This window comes from Pundamilia nyererei, unplaced genomic scaffold, assembly GCF_000239375.1.
Source record: "Pundamilia nyererei isolate P.nyererei 1_Seehausen unplaced genomic scaffold, PunNye1.0 scaffold00023, whole genome shotgun sequence".
Classification (NCBI taxonomy): domain Eukaryota; kingdom Metazoa; phylum Chordata; class Actinopteri; order Cichliformes; family Cichlidae; genus Pundamilia; species Pundamilia nyererei.
This window is the reverse complement of record NW_005187424.1, coordinates 1,984,598-1,998,769: the sequence shown is the minus strand read 5'-3', so window position 1 is coordinate 1,998,769 and position 14,172 is coordinate 1,984,598. Positions and strand designations below refer to the sequence as shown.

Below are 14,172 nucleotides of genomic sequence, written 5' to 3'. Positions count from 1 at the left end.
CCCCATCAAAACTTTTCTGTAATCTTTTGTGTTTTCTCTTGTTTTGTTTTGCAGTATTCGACCGAACTGAAGAAGTTATACTGCCAGATCGCCAAGACATGTCCCATTCAGATCAAAGTCCTCACCACTCCTCCCCAGGGTGCCGTGATCAGAGCCATGCCTGTTTACAAAAAAGCTGAACACGTGACCGAGGTGGTGAAACGCTGCCCGAACCACGAGCTCAGCCGCGAATTCAACGACGGTCAGTCGAAATCCCACCGCCTCGTGTTTCATTTCGGCCGTCTTTGTTTGTTGTTGGCGTTTGACCATACGACTCGTGTTGCTTCCAGGTCAGATAGCGCCGCCGAGCCACCTGATCCGCGTGGAGGGAAACAGCCACGCCCAGTACGTGGAGGACACCATCACTGGGAGACAGAGCGTCCTGGTTCCTTATGAGCCTCCCCAGGTGAGCTGTCCATCAACCTACAGGGTATCCAAGCGACAAACGACTCGGATGGCGACAGACAGCGAGTTCGCTGTCATGTTCAGCTGCTCGACACTTCGCCAACCTCTCCGTCAAAGCTTTCAGTGCCGCCATGAAAGCTTCAAAAACGCACATTTTTCAAATACTGGTTAAACATTTGGATTCTGCATAATTAAACCAATTTAAATGACCCGAACCTGAAATATGTCCAAATACGACCTCTGTTTTTGCGCCTGCCGCTGTCACTCACCTGCAGTCTCATTCTCCTCCTCAGGTGGGGACCGAATTCACCACCATTCTGTACAATTTCATGTGCAACTCGAGCTGCGTGGGCGGAATGAACAGACGCCCGATTCTCATCATCGTCACCCTGGAAACCAGAGAGTAAGCCGCGCCGCCGCCACCTACGTCGCCCCCCTTGTTGGCCCCTTCGTTGGCCGTGCTTTGTTTCTGACCGAGGATGTCTTTGTCTCCCAGCGGTCAGGTTTTAGGGCGCCGTTGCTTCGAAGCCAGGATCTGCGCCTGCCCGGGCCGCGACCGCAAGGCCGACGAGGACAGCATCCGGAAGCAGCATGTAACGGACGCCACAAAGAGCAGTGAGGGTACGAAACGCCGTAAGTAGGGCCGGGGCTGGTGACGGGCTGACGTGCTTTTGGTCTTCCTCGACATGCAGCCGGCGTCGAGGACTCTCACTAACCCGCCTTTCCCCTCGCTTCTTCCCCCTCCTGCTCTGTCTTAGGTCGACTTGTTCTCTTTAGCACGGCGGCCGCTGTATTCACGCTCTCCTCTTCTCTTTTTCAGCCTTCCGACAGGTTTCCCACGGCATACAGATGTCCGCCATCAAGAAGAGAAGATCCACAGATGAGGAAGTTTTTTGTTTGCCTGTAAGTGTGGCTCCGTTGTCTCACATGGCTCGGGGTGCGTCTGAGCTGCTCGCTGACCTCTCGTCTTATCTGTTCCCCTCAGATTAAAGGACGCGAAATCTATGAGATTTTGGTAAAAATCAAAGAGTCGCTGGAACTCATGCAGTTCCTGCCGCAGCACACAATAGAGTCATACAGACAGCAGCAGCAGAACCTCCTGCAGAAACAGTGAGTACCAGAACAGATTCTTGGTGGAGTGAAACACAGATGTGCAGAACGGGCAAGCTTCACCGTTGAATTCAACTGTTTCTTTGCATGCAGCTGCACTCTCTGCCTCAGTAAACGTCTTCTTTGCTTGTGCGGAGGTTTGTTTGTCTTTCGAACGCAGGGCACTGATGACTAACTGACTGAACATGGCTCACTTGTTGCTTGAATTGTGGATTGCGCTGATAAATGAGATTTCTTGATTGTATTTACTGCCACCGCTGAAGCGTTGCAGCTAGAAGAGCTGATAATAAACGCTCTGGAGTAGGTGTTAGCCAGCGTTTCACAGAATTTACTCCGAATCAGCTCAGCCTCGCGTCCAAGCAAAAGCTGTTTTTTGTTGTTTTTTGTTTTTTTTGTCATTTTCTTTCCTCCTTCTTGCTCTCTCTCATGGGACACGAGCCAACACTGATGAATCGTGACAAATGTACCTGGCTGCGCTTTGTTAGGGAGACGCTTCCAGAAGGTTCCCGGTAACGCCTTTGGGTGCTTTGCCAAGTTTTTACACAACAGCAGCAAACAGAATCCGTGCCTCGGCCTCATCTATCGGCTTCGGCGTAATTAAAAGTGTCTCAAACGCACACGTCCTCGTCCCGCCTCCCTTCTTTCACTGTAAGCTATGGAAACGAGGAGATGGGAGTAAGTGATAGTTTGACAGCGCTGTGATGATAATTACTGCTTATGTTCTAGTTTCCCATTAAGAGAAGGCAGACAGCCTCGCAGTGACGTAGTGCTTGCACTCGCTGTTTTTCTTTGACTTTATTTCTGTTTTTGCTGCCTGTCCGCCCTTCAGCACTAACAAGAGCTTAAAAAGCAGACGTTTAATTTCAGACAGAGAGTGCAGAATTTTTGAAGAGTTTTTCAAATTCGACACTATTAGATTTTGATGCCAACCCCCAGAATCTTGGGATTTGGTGTTTATCCTTCTCCCGTTTGTCCATTTTTGCATGCTTTTCCCAGTTTTCTTTGTAAAACCTTTGACCTGTTGGAGTTTATTACTGTATTCAGCATTGGAAATAAAAGGTTCTGTCAACAGCAGTGTTTCAGACCTTTCCTTCTTCCCTTTAAATGTCAAATAACACCATTCTGGAAAAAGGCTGTGATCTGTGTGTGCATACTGCCATCTTCTGGACACACATGTTACTGCAGTACAGTATGAGTTTCCTGAATCTCAAACTTGAACATTTGTAGAGTTTTCTGAACATCTGGACCTCTCTGGGGTCCCTCGCTCCTTCCTCCTCCTCCTCCTCCTCTGTCAGTGAGCCCTTATTTCTGCTCTTCTCTCTCTCTTTTTCTCTTCTTTCTGGTTCCTTCCTGCAGCCTGATAAAAACCCGTCTCGGTAGCCAGCTCCTGGAACCTGCATTAGAGCAGAGGCGGCGGTGCAGCTCCTCCTGAAATCCACATTCCTCCTCTTCTTCCTCCTCCCTCGACTTAAACGGACCTCCTCTCCGCCTCCTTTTCATCAACTCTGATTTCTGTGACCTGCTTCCTCCTGTGCGTCCCGGGACTCTACACCGAGGATGTGAACTTTCTGTTTCTCTCTCTGCTGCTGCTGTAAATGCTGGATGATCACGTCTTGTTTTTATTCAGCCGCGACAGACGGTGTGAGGGTTTCGGTAGGCTGCGGGCCTGCGTGATCCCCCGTCCTAATCTGAACTGAACTGTAAATGAACATGTGAATTGCATGCATTATTTTTATCCATAAAGACTGTACTTTGTGGACAGGAATCATTTTAGATTTCTTATTTCTTACTAAGTGTGTTGCGTCTTTGCATTGTTGCGAGAGCTGGACTCAAATCTCTAGATTTTAATTTTGAGTTGTTGTTTTTTTTGCTGATGCTGGTCATGTTTTCTAAAGTCACTGCGGGACAGTTTGTGTGCTTGTTTTTTCATTTTCCTCAATAAAAGATCTCCTTAAACGGAGGAAGATGTGAACCGTTCTGTTTAAAACAGATGATTTTACTCGGCTGCTGCACTTTGTCTGTCAGATTCTAATAAATGGGGTTTTTCGGCTTGAATTTTTCTCCGTTTATAAGTTTGGGTTTGCTGATTTTTGTCGAAACATAGAAAGTTAATGCTGCAGTTAATATTAAGAGTTTCACTTTCAGGTTTGATAAATGCAGTGATTGTGACGCCCACTGCTGATTTTCCCTGTTGTTCTGTTGGAAAATGTGCCTGTTAAGAGATGAAATTGGGGCTAAAGCCTTTTTATTGTTGGAGACTCGAGTAGTCCTGTGCTGTGTGCTCTCACTGGAGTCTCACTGGTCATTAGCAAGACTCTAATGATCTACTACATTTATTCAGGTGTGTTGCAACAGGGACACGTGCAAAAGTTTCAGGACACTGGCCTTCGAGGACTGGAGTTTGACACCTGTGTTATAGACTGTGTAAAGCAGGGGAAGGTGGGGAACTGCAGGCCTCGAGGGCCAGTGTCCTGCAGGTTTTAGATGCGTCTTTGATCCAACGCAGCTGATTTAAATGCCTAAATTACCACCTCAACATGTCCTGAAGTTCTCCAAAGGCCTGGTAATGAACTAATCATTTGATTCAGGTGTGTTGACCCAGAGTGAGATCTAAAACCTGCAGGACACCGGCCCTCGAGGCCTGGAGTTCCCCATCCCTGGTGTAAAAGATGGCTGTAGCTCCTGGATCAGAACGGTGAAGCCAGTGTAGCAGTTTCTTAAACCTGTCCAGCAGGAGGCGACTCCTCTGCAGGAGATTAAGTCTGCAGAGGAGACACCATCAAAAATCCCTCAGCTTTTTGATGGTGTGATGATCTCAGCTCACACTGAAAATTATGATCGTTATTAGAGTCAGAGGAATATTCAGCACTCATTATTAGAGTGCTAATAGCCAGCTAGTGAATCAGTGTGCAGTTTCCATCTGGTTTTTACTCTGATCAGCCCCCTTCGCCTGTTACATCTGGTTTGAGAGCTTTAGAACAGATCCTACGTCCATCTTTTATCCCGTGTGGTCGAAGGAGAAATTCTGGGAGAAAGTAGTGAAACAATAAAAAACTAAGTTGCAGTAGAGTGCGTAAAATATTAGTAATATTTCCATCTCCTTGGCTTCCTGGGGCGAGGGTCTGGTGACAGTAGCAGGGGAGACACTGATGTTTTTTTTCCTGTATCATTAGAATAAAAATGTTTCCATGTTGTTTTCTGCTGAATGCTGTCAGTAACCGTCACCTCCTCCTCTCTCCCACCCCAGAACCTCCATGTCATCTCAGCCCTCCTTCGGCTCCACCTCGCCCACTCCCGGAAAGGTCAACAAGCTGCCCTCCGTCAGCCAGCTCATCAACCCCCAGCAGCGTAACACGCTCACTCCGTCAAGCATGTCTGGAGGCCTCACTGACAGTAAGTGCGCCACCTTCTTTCTCCTCCCATCTCTCTCGGGTCGTAGACGCCCCGCGCTCCCCTAAATGTCCCCGTGTTTCCGGGTTTTTTGTAAAGATGGCGGGTCGAGGCAGGCGGGAGGGGACCTGAACGCTTCACTTCCCCTCCCCCAGTGCAGCTTCCTCACCTGTTATGATGCATTATTAGTCAAGTACAGAGTGACCTCTGCACGCCCCCGCACCCCAAAGGCTCACAGTAGCTCCTCTTGTCTCTGCAGTGACTCCCATGATGGGCACTCACATCCCCATGAATGCCGACATGAGTTCACTGAGCCCCACACACGCCCTGCAGCCACAGCTGCCCCTGGTGCCCTCCTCCCACTGTACCCCCCCTCCTCCATACCCCATGGACAGCAGCATCTCCAGGTACCTCACCAAACCACAGCGCCACACATCCACTCATCACCTTTAGTCCTTTCTGAAGACTCTGTGCTCGTCTTCAAAGCGTGCGGAGGCTCAACAACACACAGCGAGCTGATCACGTGACCAAACGCATCTCAGACCGCTTTGTTTTCACACTTTTTAGTTCATTTTTTTTTCTGACAGTGGTTTCACCAAGCACAGCCCCCTCACTTTTCAGCCAGTCACACTCCCTCGCCATCGCTACAAAACTGTAGATTTATGGCTGCACGGATCAGACAACACGATCACTCGATCACTGATTGGACACAATTCTGTGCGTTTTGCTGTAATTTCGGACTATTTGTACGCTCGAGTAAATTAAACCCCAAACACAACAAAAACAATTCTTTGGAAGGAGGCGGGAGGAACGAAGCAGCTCGCAGAGGCGGGTTTAAACCTCGAGCTGCGCGTGACGTCCGTTCCCACTTTCTGGTTTTAATGCCAGCGTGGTGAGAGGGGGGCACCGGGAAAGTCCACTGTCAGAAACAAACACGACACCTGAGAACGATCAGTGACGCTTCACCTCTCGTTAAATGGAATTTATTTGAAATGACAGTGTCATTATAGTTACCTACAAATACTTAGCGGTAGATTTATTAGAATAAGGGAACAGTCGAGTCATAATTACGGCAACAGAATAGAAAACAATAGAAACTAAACATAACCGTGCAGATTGTAAAGGTGACCTCACTGGACTATTTAAAGAATTACACTGAGCATCAACAGAACGACCTTTAAGCTTTATTCCAAACATACTGAGTAATTCCGTACGTATTTCTGGTGAGAACCTCTAAAAATGTCAAACTCTAACACGCTCCTCCTCCTCTTCCTCCTGCAGCTTCCTTATTCGGTTGGGCTGCGCCGGCTGCTTGGACTACTTCACAGCACAGGGCCTAACCAACATCTACCAGATTGAGAACTATAACATGGAGGTGAGCCCTTCCCTATCCAACACGAGTCATTTGATGGGTTAGAGAGAAGATTGGCTCCCCCTGCGAATACTAACGCTCCCCTGTGTAATGACCATTAGGACCTGTCCAGGCTGAAGATCCCTGCCGAGTTCCAGCACATCATCTGGAAGGGCATCATGGAGCACCGACAGGCTATGGATTTTTCCCCTCCTCCCCACATAGTGCGCACCACCGGCAGCGCCTCCACCGTCAGCGTGGGCTCCTCCGAGGCGCGGGGCGAGCGCGTCATCGACGCCGTGCGCTTCACCCTGCGCCAGACCATCTCCTTCCCGCCCCGCGACGAGTGGTCCGACTTCTCCTTCGACCTGGATTCGCGCCGCAACAAACAGCAGCGCATCAAGGAGGAGGGAGAGTAAGACGCAGCCACCGCCGCCGCTGCGTCCCCACTTGTCATTTCACGCCTGCTGATGAACATTTCATTTGAAAACCTGCTGTTTAGTGCAAAGCCTGCTGAGAACAAACACACAGACGCACTTACTTTCATTTTGTCCCGCCAAGTTATTTTAAAGGTGTTGAGCAAAAGGTGCATTTTTTTGTTTTTGTTTCTTTTACATTTTATTGTTATGTTGTAATTTCTTGAGAGCACTTAAGAAATGCTGAGGACTTCCCAGATTGCTTTGAGGTTTCAAGTGTTCACGATTCATTCCTGAGTCAAAGCGTGAATGGAACCGCGTAAGAGGGCTTTTATTAGGGCTGTGTTTCTGCTATGGGCCGTAGCAAAAGTGTATTTTAGTTTGTAACCCTTTTTTAGTCGAGTACACTGGTTTTCGCTCGTGGCAGGAGTCATTTCAAACATTTCTTCTCAGAAGTATTACGTCAGCTGATGGGCGATTTGTTTTTCTGCTGTAGCTTCCGTATTTTGCTTTTTAAAAATATGTTTTTTCATGTGTTGTGAGACCAACGCATCGCCTTGAAAGGTCTGTTTGTGAAGTGTTTGAGTGCGTGCGTGTTTAAATGATGGTATTTCATTTGATGTAGCCACATATAGGCCTAACACTCCACCCAGTGTTTCACAGTTATGACTGATGTCGTTTTATTCTCGTTTATTGCTGAGCAAAAGTATTTTTTTGATCTTTTGGTAGAGGAAACTGGAGTTAAATGTATATAAATTTGTATAGTTCTGTTTTTTTAACTTGCTCTAAGGGAACTGCATGATTTCCTTCATGAACCAAACTGTTTGGTAGCTTTATCACTAAGAACAATGTATTAATCAGTTCACAGGAGTACATGCAGTGTGTCTGTGTGGACACAGGATTTAGCCCAGCTTTCTCTCCAGTAGTCTGCATTTGTTAGAAAGAAGCAGAAACCGACTGCAGTTTCATATTTTTGTACAATGTATTGTAAATATGTCTCATTATATCGAGGGTATTTTGATATAAATCTGAAATAAATATCCATACTTGCTGTATTGCATGTTAACACTCCTGTGTGTCAGTTTATTTCTGCGTTGAACAAACTCAAAGATATCTCGAACTTATGTGGCTGACGTCATTTCAAGAAGTCACACGAAGCTGTTCAAGCGTCGGAGCACTGCTGCATGTTCTTTTTATTCTTTGAGCAGGACTGAAACCAGCGAGGAGGTTGCGCCTCTGAAGTCGACAACTAAAAGGTTTCTGTGTAAAGAAAAGAAGCTTTAAAGTTGTTTGCAAAAAGCAACAAAGTGCTTCTAAGAATCTGCACAAAGAAGTGAAAGAGACTCTTACCTGTCTTACCAGAAAAATACAACCTAAGATGAACTCAGGACATTTTGCACCATGTCATTAATGAGAAATAATCAAGTCAAAACACAGAAGCAAAACAAAAAGCCTTGGAACTGTGAGATGGCGAGCTTTCTGTTTACCACGAATCTACACGTTACTGAGACGCTCTTAAAAAAATAAAATAGACTCTTTGTTATCTGCATGTGGAGGTCTGAGGGATCTTCCAGGAATGGTGAGGACATTTTCCAGAGATCTGATTGTGTACATTTTTTTTTTAAATTGGAAAGAACTACAGTTACCTAACAAAGGGTAACTAACTCCTGCTACAGAGTCCAATTCTCAGAAGAACCACCTTCTGTGTTGGTCTACAAAGAAAAAGAAAACAGCTGTCAACAGCTGGGAACGAAATTACTGGGAACACGATGCCTTCACTGCACACCCAAAAAAAGGAAAAGCTGCTTTTGTTTGTAGCTGAAATGTTTGGCTTTGAAAAAAAAAAAAAAACCTGCAGTAACTTTATAAGCTACCTGACAAAAAGTAGGAGGCCAGCTGTTTGGCAAAAGACAAAGAAAAACAGAAAAGGCTCCCAGGATGACAGGACTCACAAACAAGTTTCAACAAGAGCTTTACCTTCCACACAAGTAATCAAACAATATCGCGCAAACCAATAAATTACAAGCTGCTTCAAAACAGCTCAATGTTTTACTGAGATGAGGAGTCTTGGTCCTGAAGGAGGTCCATGTGCCTTTTTAGTGGTGCTACTGTGACACTGAGAAGTATGTGAAAAATCAAATTCAACAAAAAAAAAAATCATCTACTGTACCTTTTACACATAAAAACACCATCTGCAAATCTACAGAAGACATTTATGTCTTTTTGATGACCTGCAGGACGCCGGTGCAGTGACAGAACCACAAACTATACAGAACACAAGGACAAAGGCTTGAGCTGTCAGCATCATCTTGGTATTAGCTAAAAAAACAAAACAAACAACAACAAAAACAGACCAGAGGAAAACGTTTGAGCCAAAGCTTTAATTCTGCCTGCATTCCTCCTGAGCGACGACACTGTTTGTTTAGCTATTTACAGACAATGCACACAGTGAAAACCTTGAGTCTGAGATCATTACACTATTTACAAGTTCAGAAAAATAGGATCTGAATGTTGTTTTTTTACATTTTATATAGACTGAAGCAACGTGATCAGTCTATGTGGGGAGTCCCCGTCCTCCGGCCCACAGCTACTCTACCTCGGCGACGTGAGCCACCTCCACCTCCATCGTCTGAATCACCTCAGGGTTTTCCTCGAGCTTCCCCCCCGTCAGCGCCTGCTGGGCCAAGACGTAGTTCACGACCTGCATGATGCCCTGATCCGAGAGCGTCGCCACCGAGCCGTCGCTTGCCGCCTGCACAGCCTGGACGGCCTCCACGGCCTCCACCGTCTCCTCCGTGATCAGCACCGTCTCGATCTCCTCCGAGGACGGCTGCTGCGCAGGCCGTAGCTCGGGGGGCAGGTCGGACGCCAGGATGCTGACTGCGTGCTCCACCTGTGTGCCCTGGTTGTGAAACTGGAGGGTGTCCTTCTCCAGCATGATCTTCCCAGGCAGGCTGTCCACGTGGTACTTGGCCATGTGCTTGCGTAGAGTGCGTGCGTCGATGTGGGCCTCCTGGCACATGGGGCACACGTATGGCCGCTCTCCTGTGTGAGTGCGGACATGGCGCTTGAGAGAGCGTGCATCAGCCCAGGCGACACCGCAAGTCAGACATTCGAAAGGCTTCACTCCTTCAAGAGAAAAAACAAAAAGACGAAGGGGCGTTAATGATCGCATTTATAGCACAGAAAACTAATTCGCCGCCCTCACAGGACGGCAGAGTCAACAAGAGTGACGGGAGGTCTCATTTTAGGTTACGTTGTTATACGTTCGTACTTTAGCGATAAAAAGCATCTTCTACATGAGAAAAGCTGCATGACGGACTTACCCTGGTGGTTGTTGATGTGGCGTCGGTACTCCCGGAGCTGCGTGAACTTCCTGCCACAGTGCTCGCACTCTCTCTCCAAATTCTGCTTCACTCGGCCCTTCTTCCCGTGCGTGGCTTTCTTCACGTGCCTCCTGAACAGAGCCTTCTCGAAGAACTCCTTTCCACAGACGTTACATCTGACGACACAAACAAAGGGCGTCACTGCAAAGCGCACGATGCAAAAACCGAACGGAGATCAAAGCCAGCCAATCGTGTTGTTGCAACAACCATAGCATTTGTAACTGTCCCCACCTCCCAATTTACATCACTCATTAACCGTGAAGGAGTTTAAGTGAAATAACGGTACCGCTTACTTTCCTTTACATGTTTCCATGGCAGCGAGTTTGGTTTTATTTCAGCTGGTATGAAATCATTGATAATCGGCACCAAGAAAAGCAGAACATGAAGTTCTGAAGGATGGTAAAAATGTTTTATAATCAGCAGAAAGCTTCATTTTGTTTTTCAGTGTCACAGCAGGAGTGAAAGCAAAAATGTGGCTGTTTGGAGAAGTTTTGTGGAGGGGCCACCATTACGTATCAAGTTCGTCTCAGAGGTCTGAAGTTGCATGGTGATAGGTGTCTCAGGGCGCTCCTGTTGTGTTGTAGGAGTAAATTCCCTGAAGCTATTCTACTTCTGATTTCTGGGATGTGACTGGTGCACATCACCCCTGTCACACTTACTTATAAGGCTCGGCGACGCTGTGGGACTTGACGTGCGAGTACCAGTCCTTCTTCCAGCTGTAACATTTCCCGCACACCTGGCACTGGAAAGGCTTCAGGCCCATGTGCTTGTTCATGTGCTGCTGCAGATCTTTGGCTTCGTAGAACCTCTTATCGCAACTGTGGAAGAGAGGAAGCAGACTGAGACCGCAGCTCAGGCTCTGAAGCAAAGAGGACGGTGTTGATGAAGAGTTACTGACTGTTCACAGGCGAACGGCCGGACGTCGGGTTTGGGTTGGTGCTTCTTCAGGTGTTTGCTGAGAGCGGAGGCTCGGTGGAAGGTGGCTCCACACGTGGTGCAGAGGTACTTCGATTCACCTGATAAGGAAATGGTGATGTTGTCATAAAGGCCACTGCAAACGACTGAGCCAAGATTTTTTTATATAACACTATAGACACTTTGTCAGAGCGGTAATCAGCTGCCTCTCCTGACAGCTCCGCAGCCTCAGAGCATAGCGGCACATGAACCCAAGAGCTCTACTGCAAAGATAAAACTCAAGTTCAATTCAATTGAACAACAGGGGCCTCAAGACACTTTCTATTGTAAGTTAAAGACCCAAAATAATACAAATAAAACAGAAAACCACCAACAATCAAAGTTAAGCGTTTTCTCCATCGTGAAAGAGGCTCTTTTTCTCCTGGCTAAATCACCGTGGTAACTGATGCTGAACACATAACCTGGTCGACTACCACCATCATGACAGTCATCATCTCTGTTTAAGGTTTTGTTGAGCCAACCAATGTAAAGAAAGCCTGTTTTGAACTCAAGTTTGACCCTCCAGTCTCCACCTGCTGAGCGTTTGTTCAGCTCACAGAGGGTCTCAAAGCCAGTGTTGGGCAAGTTACTTTGAAAAAGTAATTAATTACAGTTACTAGTTACTTCTTCAAAAAAGTAACTGAGTTACAATATTGTAAAAGTAATTAATTACTTGAAAAGTAACTATTGCGTTACTTAACCCTCTGGGGTCCAGAGTATAATGGGCCATTTTTACCTACTTTTGATTTTCCCTCCACATTTTACCTTTAAAAACTATTTACTTTGTCTTTTCTGGTATCATCAGCACAACCTCACGTGTCTGAATTTACAGTCATGTTTTCATTTTGACATACTGTATTAACACAATTGATCTAAAATCAGACAAAAAACATAAAATCAGAGTAGAAAAAGTTATATTTTTTACTGTAATAACCACAAACATGTTTATTGAATCATATTTCGTAATTTTAAATGCAAATATAAATTGTCAATTTTTAAATCCTATGCACAAGTTTTGCAAACAAAGTTATTTGCATCCATTTACCTTGATTTTTTAAACAACCATTTCAAACTATTTACAGAACAATCAGCTGTTCTGCGTTCAATACGATGCCGCACAAATTATTTGTGCCGCTCCAAAAAAATTTTTTCTGTCCACTATAAAGGAGAACATCACAGCCTGATACCTGCAGGTCTGACAGCAGCAGGTGTATCACTCCTGTTTCTACCTGGAGACAGCATTGTTCTAACACACAACACAAAACTATCCACAACACTACACACTAACTACACAAGACAACACATTAACTACACACTCCAAACACGCTAAACGTCACAAATCTCTCACATCTCAAAACTCTCTCTCTCGCCGTCACTCCTAAAACTTCCCGTTTTTTTGTTTGTTTGTTTTTTTTGCTCATAAGCAGCGAGTGCTTGCTTCACTGTCCTTAGACAGCAAACGTGATGAAACTATTGAGGAAAAAACACTGCGTATATATTGTTTACTCTGGTTTTACGTGGCCTATCAACACAGTTTAAAAACTGGTATATATCACCTTGTTGCTTTGTTTTGAAGTTGTCGTGTGATTGGCTTACCACGACTACTTTATTCTTCCTCAGTCAAACAGCAGCACTCATGCGATTGTTTTGCCCCCTGAGCTCCAGGTGTTGTGCTAGACAGTGATCGTGATTACCGTCCGCGGGAGCGTGCAGCTGCTTAAAGCTGTAGCGTCCAGATTACTTATGTAGTCAGCTACTTCCGTGCGATTTATATAAGATGCGGTAAGCTGAACACAGCTTCAACCGTCTGTTTGTTGAAAAATAGTAACGGACCGCATTTTCTTGTTAGTAACTGTAATGGCGTTGTAACGATAGGAACAGTAATTACTTAGATTACTCGTTACTGAAAAAGTAACGCCGTTATTCCCATCACTGCTCTGTACTCAAGAAGTAGTTAGGAAGATCCCGACCAATCAGAAAGAAGAATTTTCAGAAATCCTGGATTAAAGAGAAGAAAGCTGACGTCCTGTGACTGACCTGTGTGGAGGCTGGTGTGCTCCTCCATGCTCCGCTTGCTCACAAACGACTTCTTGCAGAATTCGCACTGGAACTGTTTGGTGACGTCGTGCAGCGCTCGGTGCATCTTCAGGCTGTGTTTGTGGGCGAACGTCTTCCCGCAGACCTTGCAGGAATGAGGCCGCACACCAGTGTGATTCAGCATGTGGATCCGCAGGGAGTAGAGCTTCGGTAAGGTCTTCCCGCAAATGTCACACACAAATTCTCTCTTGGTGAGCGAGGACGATGACGACGTTTTCTCGTCCACCTCGCTGTCCGCTCTCCCCTCGGAGCCCTGCTCCACTGAGGGTTTGGCGACGGGGGCTCGCTGGCTGCTCTGCTGCTTGTGTCGGGCCAGGTGGGCGCGGAGAGAGGCGGCGTACTGGAACTCCTTACTGCACAGCTGCAAGGAAACAGAAACATCAGGGTGAGAGCGGGCAGCATTAACAATTCAACACCACGTAGTGACACGCGCCAACACTTACGCTGCACTTGTACCCTCGAGCTTTCTCGTGCTTTAACGTGTGCATGATGAGAGAGTAACGTCTCTGGAAGGACATGCCGCACTCGGAGCACGTGTGCTCGCCGTCTACGGTGCTCTCTGCCTGGATTTTCTCCGGACTGGCTGTGGTCTCTGGCTCCGAAACCTTCAGAGCCCCGGCCTCCTCAGTAGCGACTTCCTCAGTCGTAACACTCTCCGCAGCACTGACCGCCGGATCTGTTGCAGACTCAGGCAGTGCTTCCACCTGACTTTCCACAGGCTGCTTGGGCGGCCTGCCTCTCTTCCCGGGCCTCGACCCAACCTAGAACACAAGTACCAACACCACAAATATTTGAACATGTGCCATATCTTGTTATTTTTAATAAAAACAAAGGTTTAATGTCACAAGTAGGGATGGGTATCATGGCACCGGTTCTGACATAAACGGTAGTAACCAGACCGAAAAGCAGCGCACATTTCGGTGCTTTTTTTCCTGAGCTGTGATACACTTTAGATTCTAGCCAATCATTTTACGTTTCCGAGGATAGTAGGCGGGTCCAGGTACGTACGTTCTGTTAGAGCAGA

The 14,172-nt window shown here is 46.6% G+C and overlaps 2 protein-coding genes across 8 annotated transcripts in view; one reads left to right on the top strand and one right to left on the bottom strand.

The window, feature by feature from the left end:
- tp63 (tumor protein p63) overlaps positions 1 to 7,779 on the top strand; it is a 58,206-nt gene extending 50,427 nt beyond the window's left edge. For 4 of the 7 annotated variants that reach the window (XM_013909365.1, XM_005727161.2, XM_005727158.2 and 1 more), the window contains 10 exons: positions 55 to 241; positions 330 to 445; positions 738 to 847; positions 941 to 1,077; positions 1,265 to 1,347; positions 1,430 to 1,554; positions 4,802 to 4,947; positions 5,204 to 5,351; positions 6,226 to 6,319; positions 6,418 to 7,779. In XM_013909365.1, coding sequence (XP_013764819.1) covers positions 55 to 241; positions 330 to 445; positions 738 to 847; positions 941 to 1,077; positions 1,265 to 1,347; positions 1,430 to 1,554; positions 4,802 to 4,947; positions 5,204 to 5,351; positions 6,226 to 6,319; positions 6,418 to 6,714 — 1,443 coding nt within the window. In that variant the 3' untranslated portion in view covers positions 6,715 to 7,779. The remainder of the gene's footprint in view (positions 1 to 54; positions 242 to 329; positions 446 to 737; positions 848 to 940; positions 1,078 to 1,264; positions 1,348 to 1,429; positions 1,555 to 4,801; positions 4,948 to 5,203; positions 5,352 to 6,225; positions 6,320 to 6,417) is intronic. The other 3 variants (XM_005727159.2, XM_005727163.2, XM_013909366.1) reach the window with 2 other exon arrangements.
- A 1,294-nt stretch (positions 7,780 to 9,073) lies between these two features.
- The window catches only part of zbtb11 (zinc finger and BTB domain containing 11), a 10,507-nt gene continuing 5,408 nt past the window's right edge, over positions 9,074 to 14,172 (bottom strand). Inside the window, exons 5-10 of the mRNA XM_005727157.1 lie at positions 13,592 to 13,909; positions 13,089 to 13,509; positions 10,996 to 11,113; positions 10,757 to 10,915; positions 10,038 to 10,213; positions 9,074 to 9,840 (exon numbers count right to left, since the gene is read on the bottom strand). Of these exons, the coding sequence (XP_005727214.1) occupies positions 9,299 to 9,840; positions 10,038 to 10,213; positions 10,757 to 10,915; positions 10,996 to 11,113; positions 13,089 to 13,509; positions 13,592 to 13,909 (1,734 nt within the window). The 3' untranslated portion in view covers positions 9,074 to 9,298. The remainder of the gene's footprint in view (positions 9,841 to 10,037; positions 10,214 to 10,756; positions 10,916 to 10,995; positions 11,114 to 13,088; positions 13,510 to 13,591; positions 13,910 to 14,172) is intronic.